The 18,644-nt window shown below is 40.6% G+C and overlaps 2 protein-coding genes across 3 annotated transcripts in view; one reads left to right on the forward strand and one right to left on the reverse strand.

Moving 5' to 3' along the window:
• The window catches only part of comp (cartilage oligomeric matrix protein), a 46,201-nt gene extending 41,954 nt beyond the window's left edge, over positions 1-4,247 (forward strand). Inside the window, exon 19 of the mRNA XM_080213125.1 lies at positions 3,050-4,247. Coding sequence (XP_080069251.1) covers positions 3,050-3,099 — 50 coding nt within the window. The 3' untranslated portion in view covers positions 3,100-4,247. The remainder of the gene's footprint in view (positions 1-3,049) is intronic.
• Positions 4,248-4,325: 78 nt separating this feature from the next.
• Positions 4,326-18,644, reverse strand: part of LOC145358817 (CREB-regulated transcription coactivator 1-like) — an 85,045-nt gene continuing 70,726 nt past the window's right edge. For both annotated transcript variants that reach the window (XM_080213127.1, XM_080213126.1), the window contains one exon: positions 4,326-16,405. In XM_080213127.1, coding sequence (XP_080069253.1) covers positions 16,194-16,405 — 212 coding nt within the window. In that variant the 3' untranslated portion in view covers positions 4,326-16,193. The remainder of the gene's footprint in view (positions 16,406-18,644) is intronic.

Below are 18,644 nucleotides of genomic sequence, written 5' to 3' on the forward strand. Positions count from 1 at the left end.
GTGTAGATTTACTAGAATGATATCGGGTTTATATTCTATTTTTTATGACTCTCAAAGATATATTCCATTCAGAACAAAAGACTCTGAGAAGAAAAGACCATCCAAGGTCAAGGAAATTAATGATGGCGTTAAATTGAAAATGTGTACAATGCTGTGAGGATCAGTGATAGGCCAACGGATTGGGAATAGTTTAGAAACCAGCAAAGGCTGACAAAATAAACATAGAGGGAGAAATTAGAACGAGAGAAAACTAGCAAGAAAGAGGAGAATAAACAGTGAGAGCTACAAGTTTATAAAAAAGGACAGTAACTAAAATAAACATTGGTTCTTCAGAGAATGAGACTGGGAAATTAGTAATGGGAAACGAGGGAAAAGCAGAGACTTGTGTCGTGGACAGGAGAGCGAGGTGCCCTCGACTACCTGTGACCAATGGTTTAATTTTTAATTTAATTCCCCCAGTATCTTTTCCCTTCTCGAGTTTGGGTTGTGGCGAGTTTCTCAAATCCTGGTTTATGAGGTACAATGTTGATAATAATCGCACAGCAAATTCTTTAGGGTAAAATAAAACTAGGATTGTGAACACATTCACACTCGAACAAACAAAATAGAAAAGCGGAGAAAGAAAGGGAAAGAAATTATAAATTGCGAGTTACTTACAAAAAAATCAGAACCGTGTTTGTATTAATTCACGGGGTCTTGTCAGTCGGTGTCCTGAGAAGGTTCTTTCAGAATGTCCAGTATAATTCCCGGTTTTTGTCCAGTTTGAGACAACTGAAGATGCAGCAAAGTATTCTGGGAATTGGGTCACTCTGAATGAGATCCAGAATTCTTTCTGCAGATCCAACTTTGGGAGAGCTTGAGGTCAGAGGCAGGCAGCTATCTTGGAGTCCAGTTTTCTCTGAGTCCAAACACTGTATAATTAAAGTCCAAATCTCAGTCATGTGACATGGTGGTTTGGGGTTGACCATTTGGCTAATGCCTGATGTTTAAGGCTATTGTTAAAACCCAATGCATTTTGAACAGGTAATGGTGGAACTATTAACAGAGTTGGAGCTCTGCCTTTGTCCAGGATTGGCTGGTGCAGACCTCTTGGTGCCTAGCCTTTTGTGCTGGCTTGGCTGGAATGTTTATACAACACAGGGTTCAACATTCCGAGTGTTTGATGAGTTAGCTTTTGTTCATTATAAAGTTGCACAGAAACTTCCAGAACTATTGTCACATGGTCAATTCCAGCCATTTTTATCAGTCTAACCATTTGACTATCTTTTTAAAAAACAGAATTTGAACAAGAGAATATGGAATGGAAACTAATTTTTAAATAGTTTTCTCTTTGCACCTTCTTAATATGAGTATTTTGTAACAATCTTCATGGTAGAAGACACAAAAAAACCCAATAATAGTTGAAAATCAAGAGATAAAGGGAGGAATTTAAACAATCAGGATCACGTGAAAGGTAAATTAATGAGACTAAGGGCTGATAAATCTCCTGGACCTGATAGCCTGCAGCCTAAAGTCTTAAAAGAAGTTGTTATAGTGCATATTAGAATACCACAAAGGTAGCAAATCTGTTCAAGAAAAGGAGGAGACAGAACGCAGGGAACTATCGACAGCTTACCCTTAGAACTGTCATTAGGAAAATGCTAGAATCCATTATTGAGGAGATAGTTGCCAGACATGTAGAAAATTATAATACAATCAGGCAGAGTCAATCTGGATTTGTGAAAAAGAAGTCATGTTTGACAAATTTATTGAAGCTCTTTGCAAATGTAACAAGCAGGGTGAATCAAAGGGAACCAGTAGATGTAGAGTATTTCAATTTCCAAAAGATATTTGATAAAGTGCCACATAAGGGGTCACTGCACAAAGTCATGGCATTGGAGGTGATATATTAACATGGTTAGAGGATTGACTAATTATCAGGAAGTAACAGTTGGGTTAAAATGGATCACTTTCAGACCAGTAAAGTGTAACTTGAGGCGTGACACAAGGATCAATGCTGAGAATGCAAATATTTACAATCTGTATTATAGCCAAATCTACTGATGATACTAAGCTAGAAAGGAGATTAAGTTGTGAGGAAAATACAGAGTCTGCAAAGGGATAGGGAGCCATGGAGTTAAAACATGACTCATTCAAGATCTCATCGATTGGCAAAACAGTACTGAGGGACTCCCGGTTCCATTGGTCTCGTTCTCTGACACAGCCTAGTGGAGATAGGGGATGTGAAAGACCACTGCCCACGTTACACATCTGATTTCTGCTTCCCCATACTGGAGATGCCATTGAAGAGACACTGAAGGACTAACAGTCTGTGCTGTGACAGCCGCAGTGTCTGCTCACTGGATGCACTATCTTTACACTCACTCCTAATCTAAAGAACAGGCTAGTTTTCTCAAAAGAAACATAAAGCCCAACAACACTTCCAATTTGCTGAAGAAACTGCTTGCAGCCATAGTGTAATGTTGTGGAGATGCTGGCATTGGCCTGGGGTAAACACAGCAAGAAGTCTCAACACCAGGTTAAAGTCCAACAGGTTTATTTGGCAGCACTAGCTGTCAGAGTCTCAGGCTTCTTCTTCAGGTGAGGACAACTCTGCATTCATTTGAAGAAGGAGCCTGAGACTCCGAAAGCTTGTGCTGCCAAATAAACCTGTTAGACTTTAACCTGGTGTTGTGAGATTCCTTATAGTGTAATGCGATTCAGTCACTGTCCACAATTAAGTAATTAAAACAGCCATGGGGCATTAAGTCTGCTGTCAGACTTTTGAATGGATCTACATTAAGTTGATCTTTCTGTACACCCTAACTGCGCTGTAATACTACATTCTGCACACTCTTGTTTCCTTCTCTGTGAACGGTATACTTTGTCTGTGTAGCACACAAGAAACAATACTTTTCACTGTACGCCAACACATGTGACAATAAAATCAACTCAAAATATGCTTCTCTTGCAAGTCCACACACCTTCTGATCCCACACTGCATCCCTCTTTATTCCCCCCCGCCTTTGCCTTCAGCCCCCTTTAATTGTTCTGCTTTCGTCTTTCACAGACACGATTCCAGAGAACTTCCACCCAACGCAACTCCAGTACCAGCTTTGAAGAGTGGAGTCTGAAATCTTAAACCAGAAAAAGCCTTTGGTTGGTCGAAAGCCTGGCAGCCTCTCATCAAACTTCCAATCAACATTTCTGGAACCTTCCCCACAGTTTTACAGCGAAACCAATGATTCTATCAATTGGATCTTTCCTAAATGGTGGGAAAGAACAGATTGGATTGGTTATTCGGCAGAATCCTGGTCACTCACAATCAACCAATTGACTGGTTGCTGGACTTTGGCACTTGTTTCCTAAACACCAAAGATACAAGTTCGGTCAACGTTCCAGCAGCTCAGTCTGATTGGAGGATTTGTTGATGCAAAGGAGGAGCAAAATGGAGTGATTGGTTTTGGCAGTTTTGGAATCAATGAAGAAAATTGATTCCCAAAAAAGTACAGTATTTGATTGTTTCTGTGGAAGCTCTTCCTCCCACTCTGCTTCATCCCTGCCGTTTCTCCATAACTCCAAGAATTCCTCATCCTTAAGTATGTGTTCAGCAGGCTGAGGGCTTTATTTTTGCTTAAGACCTGCTCTTTCTAGATCCCAACTTGGAGCACATTTCTCCTAATTTTCCCGCAAGATTTTTGTTTTCCCGATTATTTTGAATCTGTGACCTTTGCTTATTGACCCACTCAGCAGAGATAAGTTTCTCTTGATCAAAATCTCTCGTCTGTACAGTGGGAGTGGGCAAACTGCATATTTTTTAATGACAGAAATATTCTTGATTGAAATTAGCAGCATTGATCGACTTACTATATTTTTATAAACAGGATTTATTAACATAATATCATTCATACCTGAAGGCAACTGATTAAATAACAAGTTCAATGACATAAAAGTTACTGCAATATGGATTCTAATTAAAACATTGCTAAATGATTATCTTATAAGAAGCATACATCAAAACCTCTCATCATGTTGAAAATCAATTAGATCACTCAAACTGTTCTGTTAAACCGTTCCTCTATAATCTGTTGGGCCTTTCCTCTGTTAGATCGCCTCAACTTTCATTTCAAGATTAGTCCTACTGTGCCTCTATTTCCAGAACTGAGTTCCTCTTCCTTGGTAAAATTGTGAAACTTCTCTGTACATTTTCTAAGACATTTACATTTTTCCTTCACTGTGTTACCCAAGAATAAAGGTTTTGAGATGTTGTGGAGTCCTTCAGTCATTCATTTGTCCGATTTTACCAATCCTCTATTGCCAATCCTACCCCTATTGTTCGATTCGGTAAGGATTGGCACTGGGAATCAGTAAAGTGGGAAAATGTGAATCAAAGTATTGATGGGAAGATACACAAAACCCACATTCCAAACCCCAGTTGCTAATTCCTCTATCTGTTCTGTTAAGCAGCAGAGTCAGGAAGTTGGAAGTTGGTGTTTTGTTAGTGATAGACTAGATGTGTGAATAAGAGTAAGATAGATATGACAGCTTTTAACCAATGTAGTTCTTTAAAATACTCATTTATATTTACAAACCATTAGGTATAAGGACTTTATTGGGGTGGAATTTAACTAAATTCAAGAGAACACTGATATAACTTGAATACTAAGCATTTTTATTCACTGCAAACATTTTCTGAATAAAATTTTTCTTGCAGGTGTTAAAAAAACTATATAAATATTCCTATTAACTAAACAAAGATTGTTTCTTCTTCAGGGTTAGTATGATAGGCTAATGAACTCTAATGCTGCAGGATTCTGAGATGCCAATATATTTATAGAGCGTATTTTCACAACTCAAATCTCTTGAGTGTCACATTCCATTTGTTACTCTGAAGTAGTTACTGTTACTGTACAATGAGACCTGGCAGATCATAATCTGCACTCAGCAACATTCAGTCAACTGAACTTCCTGGATCTTAATCAAGACTTCCATTCTTTCCAATATTGTCACTGGGTCAAACCTGACAACAGCCTCTCTCAACTTCATGCTTCACTGAAAGGACTGTACTTCTGCTAGTGCAACGTTCCTACTGGAAGACATTGGATAAGTAAAGATTATGTGTACTCCATCACTCCTCTAATACACACACACACAAACATCCATGGGCAGGTTCACACATTGGAAACAGAGTAAAGCTTGGGTCCAGTGCTGCATCGATCTTTGTTCTAAACTATCCCATCAAACACGCCCAGGTCAGGTACAGCACAGGGTTGGACAAAGAGTAAAGCTCCCTCTACACTGTCCCCATCAAACACTCCCAGGACAGGTGCAGCACAGAGTTAGATACAGAGTAAAGCTCATTCTACACTGCACCAAGTTTGTGAAATTTCTGTGATTTGCATCATATATGTTCTGAGAATCAGCTGCTCCTGGGCTGTGTGGCTGTAAAATGAAAAGGAAATCAATATTCAGGCTTCAGGAGAGAACGGAAGTGAGAAGATATTAAAGTGCGAAGGACTGCGAGCAGAAAACCGTTGAACTTTAATTACATTTCATTTACAAAGACAGAAGCCTCACACAAACATAAACTTTAAAAAACATTTACAATTTAAAATGAAGATCTTTTGACAGTCTGTCAGTACAAGTTATGGTTTGCATTATACCTGAAATCCACTTCAAAATTTCCAAGTTTATTTATAAAAACAAGACATCAGAAAAATAAATAAATGATGCGTTTGCCGGACGGAATCTGATTAAAATGTCAATCTGGGGAAAGCTGCTTCGCTGCGTCTCTCTGAAAAGAAAGGTTTTTGCTGCCAATTAATTTGAGTGTGTGGCGGGGGTGAGTGATTTGCTCAGGGTCTGCTGCTTACATCTGCTTCACTGCAACAGGATGAAAGGACTAAGAAATTTCCGGTTAGCTCCAAGTCAAGCAAGTTTCTCCCAACTCGGAGAATTATTTCAATGTGATGTAATTATAAACTGCCTCTCAATTAGCATTTATTATCAACTCTTACCTTGAGATTTGTTAGGATAGAAGTGACTACATTTAATCCCGAAAGCACTGGTATTTTGAAAAGGTAAAGAATATAACTGGAATTAAGGGGCGGAAACTGGGCGTTAATGAACTATTTTCTACTATTACCTGAGCATCTGAATGAGATTCGTACTCTTTCTGGTCCATTTTCATAAAGATCACAGGTTCTAGAGACACATTTGATACAAATACTTCTTACGTGAAATGCAGAAAGCTTTAAATTCTGCAATTCTGCTAACTGTAAATTTCCTCAATATCCAACCAAAATTACATCGGGATTAATGATCACCGGTTATCTTAAACCTTCTACTCAATGCTACATTTTGATTTTGTTTTTAACTGTAGTGCTTTGAACAGTTTTTAAAGTACTCCCAGAAAACAGTTCAGTGAGGCAACAACACAAGAATTTTCACCAAACAGATGCAATCTCATTCAGTATTATAGGGGCAGAATTGTACTGTAGACTGTTAACAGTGACTGAAGGCTGTTTATTGCAACAATCATTGATCAAGGTTCCTGAATTTAGATCAATCCATTGCTGATCAAAGAACCACAATGATAGATTTAAATTGTACAAAGGGAATCAGCAGGGATTAATTACCAGAAGGTTAGAAGTTAATCACCCACCCACTCTCAGGATTCGCTGGTTAACCCACAGCATTCAGATTAAAGGCACACCTCGTTCAACTGCACGGTCTGAGAAATACCATATTGCCTCTTGCATTGGCAGGGACAACCTGCAAAGAACCAGGCAGCAGTGCAGTATCATTATACAGCACATCATCATTCCTGGCCATGGCTACACAGGAGTTACCAGGTTAGACAAATGCACTACCAACATCTTTGAATAGTTTTGAAGCCGGTGATTGTTAGCATGCTGTGTGCTGGCAGGCTTGCAGTCTGACTAAATGATACCACACAGCATTGCTTAATGAGTGACCTCATGTTTTCAGGAAAGCATCCAACCTATAATACCATAAACTCTTGCAGAAGGTGATCCAAATCCAGCTGAAGTCTGACCATATAGTGAATGTAAGGAATACAGGCCCAGGGAGGCAGTGTTATACAGCACATTATAATTGGGGTGTGTATGTGATGGATATGGAGTGGGAATGAGAGGCGGCCTGTGGCTGACATTTCAATCTGTCTCAAGTTCTGGCATTGATTGGATTGCGTAAAGAATGTTAGAACTATTACAAGGACTACATCTGATAATTCTGTGATCAGCAGCTAATGTTTGATAGCATGATACAGCACAGGAAATTATTTGTCCCACTGTAGCTGTATCAGTTCTTTGGCAGAGCTAGCCAGTAACCACACACTTTCCTCTCCCCTGCAACTTTTTCCTCTTCGTATGTAACTAATTCTCTTCTGAGCACATTACAAAGAAGTTATTTCATTTCATATCACCACTTTTTTTTGGTCAATTACTTTAAATCGGTGTCCTCTGATTGACAAACCCATTTTTAAGAGAAATGTTTGTGGTAAGTAAGTGTCTCTGGCAGGACTGGCATTTAATGTCCATCTCTAATTACACAGGAATTCCCAACTCAGAAACAGGCCATTTGGCCCAACCAATCCATATTGGTGTTTATGCTCTACTCGTGCAGTCTTTCCTTATCTAAATCTACCATCAGACTTGATTCCCTGCTCCTTCACGTTTGTCCAGCTTCCCTTTAATGTATCCTTTCCATATCTTTCAACCATTCCATAATAGAGTTCCAATTTTTCACCATTCTTGGGTAAAGATTTATTCTGAATTCCGAATATGACTTTTCGGTGACTATATTCTATTGACCACCCCCAGTAATGTGCTTCCCTACAACACAAAATGTTCTCTCTGTACCCACTTTGTCAAAACCTTCCATCATTTGCAATATCTCTCTTGGTCACCCCCTCAGCCTTTGTTTTAGAGAAGAGACCCAGTCTCTCAACCCTTCCCTGCTGTACAAACTCTCTCATTTCTCAAATCATTCTTGTAAATCTCTGCACCCTCTCCAGTGCCACGATATCTTTTTACAATATGGCAACCAGAACTGCACACAGTACTCTAAAGTGTGGTCTAACCAAGGTTCAATACAGATTTAAAATAACTTTTTAACTTCTTAATCCTACTCTTCTAGAAATAAAACCTAATGCTTAGTTTTCTTGCTAACTTGTGGCGTAACTTTTAGTGATTGTATTTGTACTCGAGATCCTTGTTCCTCTCACTCCATCCCAACTCTCACCTTCCAGTTAATAAGCAGCCTACCACTTCTACGAAAATATATAATAGTGTTGATGCCAATTATTTGCCCAGAGTTTATTAATGCCCTTGTGATGTGTTAACAGGCCTCTTCAGTATGGACTTGCTCTCCAAATCGTCCACAAATTAAAAAATTATATTTTTGATTCCAAATCTTTAATGTAAATTGTGAAAGGCAGAGGTCCCAGTTCAGATTCTTGTGGAACCTCACTTCCCACTTTGTGTCACTCTAAATAACAACCCTTTTCCTTCTCCTCGCTTTTTTTTTATCTTAAAGCCAGTTAGCAATACCTTCTGTCACTTGTCCCACTCCACATTCCTTAAACTTATTCGTTACTCGATTATGGGGAACCCGTTAATATAAACCTATTTGTGACACTAATAAATAAACTTTAAACTTATGAAAAAGACTGAAAATCCAGACAGGTTACACATACTGCTTTATCGCTGTCAACTCTTACTGCCTTAAAAATTCAATAAAGCTGGTCAGACAAGATTTTTCCTTTTGAAATCCATGCTAATTATTCACAATTATCGAGAAGGTGATGATGAAGTGCTTCCTGTTACTGGAAACAGTTCACACTTTAACAAAACCATTCCAGTTTTGAATCGCTCATATTTCCCTTTAATTTCTGCTTGGGAGAGAACTCCGGCTCCTCCAAATTATCTGAAGTCCCCCATCGCTGATATGAACAAAGAACAACACAGCACGGGAAACAGGCCCTTCGGCCCAACGAGCCCACGCCGCCGTCCCACTGTCTCAGTGACCTATTCATGATTTTAGTCTACGCCTAATATGCGAGGATTCCAGTAAATCTCCTGAAAGCATGGTGCTCAAAGTTGAACACAATACTCCAGCTGGGGTCTAACCAGGATTTTATAAAATTTTAGGATGGCTTTCTTGCTTTTGGACTCTGTGTCTAATTAATAAAGTTAAGGACTGTAATATGTTCTTTTTTAAAAACAGCCACCTTGACTCGTTCTGCCACTTTCAAAGATGTTCGTATTTATACCTCGGACCTGTTTACATTGGAAAAATGAATGAGGCAAACAATAATCCACAAACTTGTATTTAATCTGCCACACATCTGCCCATTCACCAATTCACCAGTCATGCACACTATTATTCTCCTCTTATTTACATGATTTCTGAATTTCAGGTCATCTGCAAACTTTGAAATGATACCCAGTACACCCAAGTCTAAGTTTCTAACAGGTATCAGAGACTTGGAGAACAGCACTATCTGCTTCAACACTACTATCTGCTTGGTGCTTTAACAAAAGTTCTATCTGTGCTGGCACTATCCCATGGACTTTAATTTTGCTAGCAAGTCTACTTTGGTATTTTGAAAGTCCACATACACATCAACTGCATTACCCTCAACAACCCTCAGCCAGTATATCGAAGAACTGAATCAAGTTAATCAAACACGAAGCTCCTTTACAAAATTTGTGTTGGGTTTCATTTTACTAGCCCACAGCTGTCCAAATGCCCATTATTTATATCTCAGATTGTTGTCTGATTTCCCATCATTGATGTTAGGCTGACTGATTGCTCATTGCCAGGTTTTTTCCTTCCTGTGGCACCACTGCGATATTTAAGAAGCATTTTCAATGCTTGCGGTACAGAATGTCCTGTGATCTATCTTACTGCCTAGTGCCTAATTAGTGATGGCAATTTAAAAGGAACATTGATTGTAAAGTACTTTGGGACCTCACAATATCATGCAAGTTCTTTACTACTTCACAAGAAATAAAGCACAATCTATTTGTCAGTTCTCTCAATTTGACTTGTCTTTTGAAATGCTTACATTTGGAATTGAGTTATCCATGTCAGTCATTCATTTTTGTCAAGAGTCCACCCAGTCTCTTTTTGGAATCATTAACCATATCTGTTTCCACCACCCCGAAGCAGCAACTCTGAGTGTGTTACCATTTGCTGCGTGAAAAATTCCTCATGTTCCCCCTTCCTACAATCCTTGCCCCAAACCATGAATCTTTGGCCCCTTTATATATAATTTCTGTGTTAACATCCATAAGAATACTCCAGATGTAATGTCAGTTTTGTCCCCTAGTAAAATATTCCTCTTAATTATACACAAAGCTTCCAAAATTGCTTTGCTATTTATCCCCTTCACTCATTACAGCTACTGTTTAACCCTTTGCTGATTACATTTCACCCCTCCCTTAAACAGAAAAGAAACTGGATCTCTTCAACCTCTCATCACAATCAGTTCCTCCTCCACAAATGGCAAAGATTAGACTTTATTCTCATTAAATCGCTCACTAAGATAAAACAAACAACTTCTGCTGACAGCATTTACACGTTGACATTATTTTGAATAATTCAACAATTTACAGTTACATAGGGTCTCCAAGTCTCATGCTCTCACTGAAGTCTAACAGTCTGAGTGGTGTGTATGTCAGACATTAACCCACTTTCACTCTGGAAAAGGCTTGCAGTCCTCTCAGATACCGCTCAGATTCTCCAACCTCAAACACCAACCAAGAGAAAGCAGCGTGGAGACAAAACTGACCTCTCAACATAAGCAACACTCTGTTGGTCAACAACATTCACTCTGTGCAGTATCAACACCATCAGCACCCAGTGGACAACCTCTGGAACTCAGTTATACTGCAAGCAGAATCTGAATAGTTCTCTCCAGCCTGTTCAACCTCAGGACAACTGGCAGCAGGAAACCAGGGAACTAAGGCTAAACTGAGCACAGCAGCAGCAGCAATCAACACAAACATTGCACCCTCAAAAGCATGAAGAAATAATAATGGCTCTGCACTGACTCTCACAAAGCCCAGGTAGACGAGACATCAAATATATACTGAATGTAAACTCATTAATGTGGCATGACGGCAAGAATCATTGCCTGACAGTGATGGGGACTTGGGTTCGATTCTAGCCTTGTGGAGTTTGCACGTTCTCCCCGTGTCTGCGTGGGTTTCCTCCAGGTGCTCTGGGTTCCTCTCACAGTCCAAAGATGAGCTAGGTGGGTTGGCTATGTTAAATTACCCCTTAGTGTCCCAACATATGTAGGTTCAGGGATTAGCAGGGTAATATGTGGGGTTACAGGTATAGGGTCTGGGTAAGGTACTCTGTTGGAGAGTTGGTGCAGATTCAATGGACCAAATGGCATCCTGCACCGCAAGTGTTCTACGATGCTTCACATGGGTAGCTCTCTCTCAGGCACTAATAGCTAGTATGTTCCATTAGTGTCCTACTCCAATACGCCTGTACTGGCTGCCATCTCATCTGCAAATACAAGCAGCAACTTTTATCACCACACTTATAACTGATTCAGACTCCTTGCGGTGAGGCAATTCCTGTGGAAAATCATTAGGCTGAGTTCACTGTGAGAAATGTACATAACATGAAAGAAAGTTGCTTTTCATGTCAGAAGTGGTGCAAAACACATTTAAATTTCACTTGTCTGTACATCATTTGATCTAACCAATTTCCATCTTTTGTCCAAACATGTCTTACGTTCCTAATTTCCAGTTTATTGCACTGAGTGGGAACATTGCCGTGCTCAATAAATAATTCATTTCAAATTCTAAGCTCTTACTTAAAATCCTGTTATTGGAGTATTACGCTACATTATGATTAATTATTAGCCACCAGATTTTATTTTAAACTAAAATCTGATAAATGTCCAAAAACCGACCCCTCATGGCACAGACTGTTGATTAGTTGGATTTTCCCTGTCACAAACGTTGACATTTATTTAATTTGTGTGTGTAACAAAGAGCTGTGGAGCACTTGACATTTCTCCAACATGCAGGAACAATGTTAAAATGGAAAGAGTGCAACATTACAGTAATGCAGCAGAGGCACAGTGACGATTGCAACACTGTAGTGTTACAGCACAAGACCCATCATGTTACAACATGCAGTAACGCAGCAGCGAGAGGCACAACATGCTGCAACACTGCAGTAATGCAGCACAGTGTGAGGTACAGCACACTGCAGTAATGGAGCAGTGGGAGGCACAGCATACTGCAGTAATGCAGCACAACAAGGGGTACAGCACACTGCAGTAATGTGACAGTGAGAGACACAGCACACTGCAATAATGCAGCACAATGAGGGGTACAGCACACTAACACTGCAGTAATGCAGCACAGTGTCAGGCACAGTGCACTGCACTAATGCAACAGTGTGAGGCACAGCAATGTCATGTCACAGGCACGATCTGCAGCAAACAGTACTGAGATCCTGGGTAACCCTGGTCAGGTCACATCACATCAGAGCTTCAAACACTAGCTTCAGAATTGGCAGCTGAATGATAACATGCTCTCTATCTGCCTTTTCTATGGGGAATGGATCAGGAAACTGACGTACAAGAAACTGGCAGTGAACTAACACTTGACTGATACCAAATAAAAACAAACATCACGAACTGAACAAATTAAAAACATTCTGTACATTAGAACTCTGAGTAACGCTGGCTGTGATTTACAGATTTCACATAGCCACCCAAAGTGTGGCTCTAACTCTGCGTGTGCAGCTATCAGGCACATGCTACATCTCCCGTTGCTGGAACATCGTGTGGCAGTGCCAGTAAAGGTCTGGATGCTAACAGCCAGTGGAGAGATTGCTGATTGGAATAAAGTCACACATTGTTGGGCACAGTATTTGCTTCTACAAGTCTACACCAGGAACCTTTAACACCCCAAGGTTTCTGTACAATTTACCCCAAAGGCCACTGGGCCCTGGCACTCGGGGTGATTCTGACCAGATTATTCATTAAACACTGATTCAGATACAATGATTAAAACTTCAAAAAGCCTGCCTTGTTGCTAACATAGAAACAGGAGGCCATTCAGCCCCTTAAGTCTGTTCTGTCATTCACATCCTCAGAACACATTTTTAAAAATTAGATCACGGCTGATTTGAACCTCAGCCATTTATATTCTCCAGATCTCACGATAATCTGACCCCCGCCCCAAGAAGCTATGGATCTTAATCTTGAAAGTTCAAGTGTAATCTGAGCCTTTTTTGGGTGAGAGTTATAGATTTCTGCTATTACTCCTGAACAGCGTGGGTCTCATTTAGAGGTTCTGTCCCCTGTCCCTTTTCCCCCCACAGGAAACAGTTTCTCTTTACTGGCCCATCAACTCCTTTATAAATGCAAATATTGCAGTAAGATCTCAGCTTAGTCAGAATATGAACCAGGTTTATGTAACCTGGCTTCTCTACCCTCTAAAATTCACTTCCCTTGAGTTAATGGTTAATACCCCATCTGTCCTTGCTTTTTGTAACAGTTCACTAGTTTTTGATGAGCCTCTAAAACTTCCTGCTCCTCCACAGTCCTTAACTCCTCACCGATTAGAAAATACTCATATCTATTAGGTCCAAAGTGGACTCTCACACTTTCCCATACAGAACTTCACTTGTTCCAGCTTTTCTCACTCACTGCCTAGCAATGTCCCGTTGTCACTTTCTGATTCCATTTAAACTCATCACTGTTGGATCTGACTCTCTTGAAACAGCTTCTTCAGAAACATGGTGGTAAGTTTAGTCCCCAGAATAGATTCAGAGGGAAAATAACAAAATACAAATAATTGAAGAAAACCATTTAAATGACTGTTTTTAAGAGTGACATAGTCAGGGTGGCATGAGACCAGAAGATCAACGTGTTAAAGCATGACGAAGGATGAACATGTTAATGCACAGAGAATTAACAGACGTCAGATTGTGTGATGGAGGATTAGCACACGTTAGAGCATGCTGAATGATTAATACATATTAAGTGCGAGATGGAGGTCTAACACAGATGTGCTGGAGAGCACGTAATGTGTGTGCATTTGTCCTCATCAGGGCTGTGGCAAAGGAAGGGAACATAAGTAGCAGCGAAAGCTGACTGTTCAGCTCATCTCTGCCGTTCAACGTGACCGTTGGCTATTGCCTTGACTGTACTCTCCTACCCACTCTCCAGTTCTCTTGTAGAGACTTCCAAAGATTCACAACCCTCTGAATGAAGACATTTCTCTTTTTAGTCCTAAATGATTGGCCCCTTATCCTCAGACTGCATATTGCAGATCCCCCAATCAGGGGAAATAACCTCTGGGTATCTACCCCATCAAAACAATTCAGAATCTTGTATGGTTCAACAGATCAATTCTCAACCTTCTATCCTGCAGGATATAGATCCAATTTACTCAGCCTCTCATCATAGGACAACCCTCGCATTCCAGCTAACCTAGTCATCCTTTATTGTACTGCTTTCAATGCCAAGTGTATCCTTTCTTACATATGGAAATCAAAATTCTGCATAGCACTCCAGGTGCGGTCTCACTAAAGCCCTGTACAACTGTAGCAAGACTTCATAATCCTTGTACTCCAATCCCTTTTATAGTAAAGGCCAACATGCCATTTACCTTCCTAATTGTGTGCTATTGTTGTGTTTCTTGCCTTGCACAACTGTCTAGTACTGACAGAAACTTGTTGCAGCATTTAATTGCTCAGTAACTGCTGATAAAACATTTACAATATGTAAAGTTTGTATTTTAGTGGTAAGAGATACAATTTAGTGTTCTCTCCAAGAGACATTAGCAGGAGTCAGATGTGTCAAATGTTGCAAATTGCGAGACAGATTAGCAGCCAAAAAGGCCAGTACGAGTTTAGTGTCTTGAACTAACATTTGTGATTCTGTTGTGAAAAATAATTCACTCAAGCAGGTAATATTTGACAGAAAGGGTTCTAATTTGTAGTGAATGCATTGGGAGCAGGTCCCACAGCATGTAGTGTTAGTAACAGTCCTCCCTGTCCACACACAGGGCTAAAAACTGCAGCAAAAGTTCTGAAAAGCCACTTGGGTCCACAATTATCAAACATCCTGCCAACAGCTGGCAGGAAGCTTTTCTCCCCAAAGGAACACCAATTATTTCTGCCTTCTCTCTCATTTCAATGGCCATTGACCAGCTGCAAAATATTGCGATTGTTGCTGGTCACCACAGCGACTGGCGATGGGAATGATCGACCACCACACTCTTAACACACACTTCACAAGCACCAGAGAGAAGGGTGTGTGTCTGTTGGGGAGAGGGTGACTATAGAGTCACCTAAAGTTAGACATTAGTGCAGGGGCTGAATGAGAATTGGGCTGAGGGAAGGAGAGAATGTTTGGTTTCTCAGAGACAGCTGGCAGCAAACCCTAATCTTCAGCCAGTACACATTCTTTTTTAAAAGCTGCTGGAAAAAAGTAAATGAAAGGGACACAAACAGGAGCTAGAGATCGCCCCTGTTAAATATTGGCTGTAATACAATTTCTGTCCATGCACTTAGCTCTTGTGTCAGAACAATCTCAGATCAGTCTCTTGTTCACTTTCTCAGCAACATACAACAAGGCAGTGGCTTTTGCTGAACACAAGCAGAGTGAAAGGGAATAGGGCAGGAGAAAGAAATCACAGACAAATATAAAAATATAAATAAGAATCGAGCAGCACAGAAAATACAATGGCAACAGCGCACTGAAGAGTGTGTTGGACCGGTGACTTCAGGCTAAATGATAACGTCACCGTGCTATTGGCCTGGAGCTGCCAAATGTTACTGTCAGTTGTTACCTTGCAGGTAGATCCCAAATTACTTGTAAACCTGCCAATGACAACGATGCACTGAAAGCCCACCGCAATCATGAGGACAATATAAATAGAACGGAAAATAAAACAAGAGGCCTGGGGATGTGATGGAGTCAAATGAAACGTTGCAATGGAGGAGTGCGCCACATAGCTGAAAGCGCTATACTTGGTTCATTCAGGATCGCAGAGTTGCAAGCTCAGAACAAGAAGCGGAATTCATTGCACGCTACGCTCTCACGTTAACATCATTCCATCAATTGCACTCGGTCACTCAATTTCCGCTCCCTGGCGGGTTTTGGGCCTGCTTCCCCAACTTGTCTTAGGTTTGAGTGTCCCTTTCTACAGGCGATCCATGCGGAAAGTATCCTCTGTAGCGGGGTCTGTCAGCACCATGTCTGGATCATTCAGCATGTGCAGACCATCCAGTGTTAAGGGGTCAATTTTCAGTTCATCAAGAGGAAATTGGGAGTCGGTGTCAAAGGTCACATCAGCAACACCCGCGAGTGAATTGGTCAGCTCCTTTGACAGGCTCGGGGGAGACTCTCCAGTCACTGTGTGGGGAAGACAGAAAGACAAGGCCAGTTAGCAAAACACACAGCAGCTGTACACAGGTATTAACATAAAACACCCAACACTCTACTCCCAACTCTTGGCTTTGTGCAACCAGCTTTATTTTTAAAATATATTTGAATTTCTCAAGCAAATAATTCCTGCTTTTGAGTTTTAACCATTCCTGAGACTCCAGGGTTTGAAGGCTATATAAGTCCATTGATATTAATTGATGGGGCTTGGGCACTGACCAGGGTTAGCATATATTGATCACGTCAAATTGCTAGCGAGATGTTGAGAATTACACTTCAGGAAGACCAACTGGTGAAGGATGATACTGAAGCCAATCTTTACTCAATCTGCAATATCACAACCACACACACCCCAACTCTCACAACACGCTTTCAATTTGTCTCTTTATATGCGCTCAAGTGAAATCTCTACATACAATTTAGCACAATTAATTATCCAATGAACAACCTTCTTGAACCGCTGCAGAGTTTAAACAAATATGGCAGGGGGATGGGAACCGACGCAGGAAGTCGGAAGGAAGTGGGGACAGAAACAAAAAGCAGTAAGGAAGGCAGAGAAACCAAAGACAAAAATCAAAAAGGGCCACATTACATCATAATTCTGAGGGCAATGAATGCCAAAAAAACAAGCCAGAAGGCTCTGTGTCTCAATGCGAGAAGCATTTGTAATAAGGTGGATGAATTAACTGAGCAGACAGTCTTAACGGATATGATGTAATTGGGATTATGGAGACCTGGCTCCAGGGTGACCAAAGAGGGAACTCATCATCACGGGTATTCAATATTCAGGAAAGAAAGAAGGGAAGGAAACAGGAGTGGGACGTGTTGCTGGTTAAAAAGGAGATTAACGCAATAGTAAGAAAGGACATCAGCCTGGATGATGTGGAATCTGAATGGGAGGAACTGCAGAACATCAAAGGACAAAAATTGCTAGTGGTAATTGTGCACAGACCACCAGACAGTAGTAGCGAGGTTGGGGATGGCATCAAGCAGGAAATTAGAGATGCGTGCAGTAAGGGTACAGCAGTTATCATGGGCGACTTCAATCTGTATATTGATTGGACTCATCAAACTAGTAGCAATGTGATGGAGAAGATTTCTTGGAATGTATAAAGGATGGTTTTCTCGACCAATATGTCAAGGAACCAACTAGACAGCAAGCCAACCTAGACTGGGTATTGTGTAATGAGAGAAAATTAATTAGCAACCTTGTGGTGTGAGATCCTTTGGAGAAGAGTGACCATAATATGGTAGAATTCTTCATTAAGATGGAGAGTGACACAGTTAAGTCTGAGACTAGGGTCCTGAACTTAAGGAACTTGGATGGTATCAGACCTGCACTGGCTTGGATAAACTGGCAAAGGATACTTCAAAGGTTGACAGGCAATGGCAGACATCTAAAGAACACATGGATGAACTTCAACAACTGTACATCCCTGTCTGGCCTAAGAGTAAAATGGGGAAGGTTGCTCATCCGTGGCTAACAAGGGAAATCAGGGATAATGTTAAAGCCAAAGAGGAGGCATACAAATTGGCCCAAAAAAGCAGCAAACCTGAGGACTGGGAGAAATTTAAAATACAGCGAAGGAGGACAAAGGGTTTAATTCAGAAGGGGAAAATAGAAGATGAGAGTAGGCTTGCTGAAAACAAAAAAACTGACTGCAAAGCTTCTATAGGTATGTGGAAAAAAAAGACTGATGAAGACAAATGTCGGTCCCATACAGTTGGAATCAGATGAATTCATAATGGGCAGACCTGTTGACCAAATACTTTAGAGTTGTCTTCACTAAGGGGGACACAAATAATCTTCCAGAAACATTACAGGACAGAGGTCTAGCAGGAAGGAGAAACTGAGGAAATCCTTATTAGTCAGGAAAGCGTATTAGGGAAATTGCTGCGGTTATAACTCAGTAAGTCCCCAGGGCCTGATGCTCTGCATCTCAGAGTACTCAAGGAAATGGCCCTAGAAATACTGGATGCATTGGTGATCATTATCCAGCATTCTATAGGCTCTGAAAGAGTTCCAACAGATTGGAGGGGAGCTAATGTAACTCTACTTTTTGAAAAAGGGAGAGAAAACGGGGAATTATAGACCAGTTAGCCTGACATCGGTGGTGGGGAAAATACTGGAATCAATTATTAAGGATATAATAACTGAGCATTTGGAAAACGATGACAGGATTGGTCTAAATCAGCATGGATTCACTAA

Source organism: Carcharhinus amblyrhynchos, chromosome 26, assembly GCF_965287045.1.
Source record: "Carcharhinus amblyrhynchos chromosome 26, sCarAmb.v2.hapA, whole genome shotgun sequence".
NCBI lineage: Eukaryota > Metazoa > Chordata > Chondrichthyes > Carcharhiniformes > Carcharhinidae > Carcharhinus > Carcharhinus amblyrhynchos.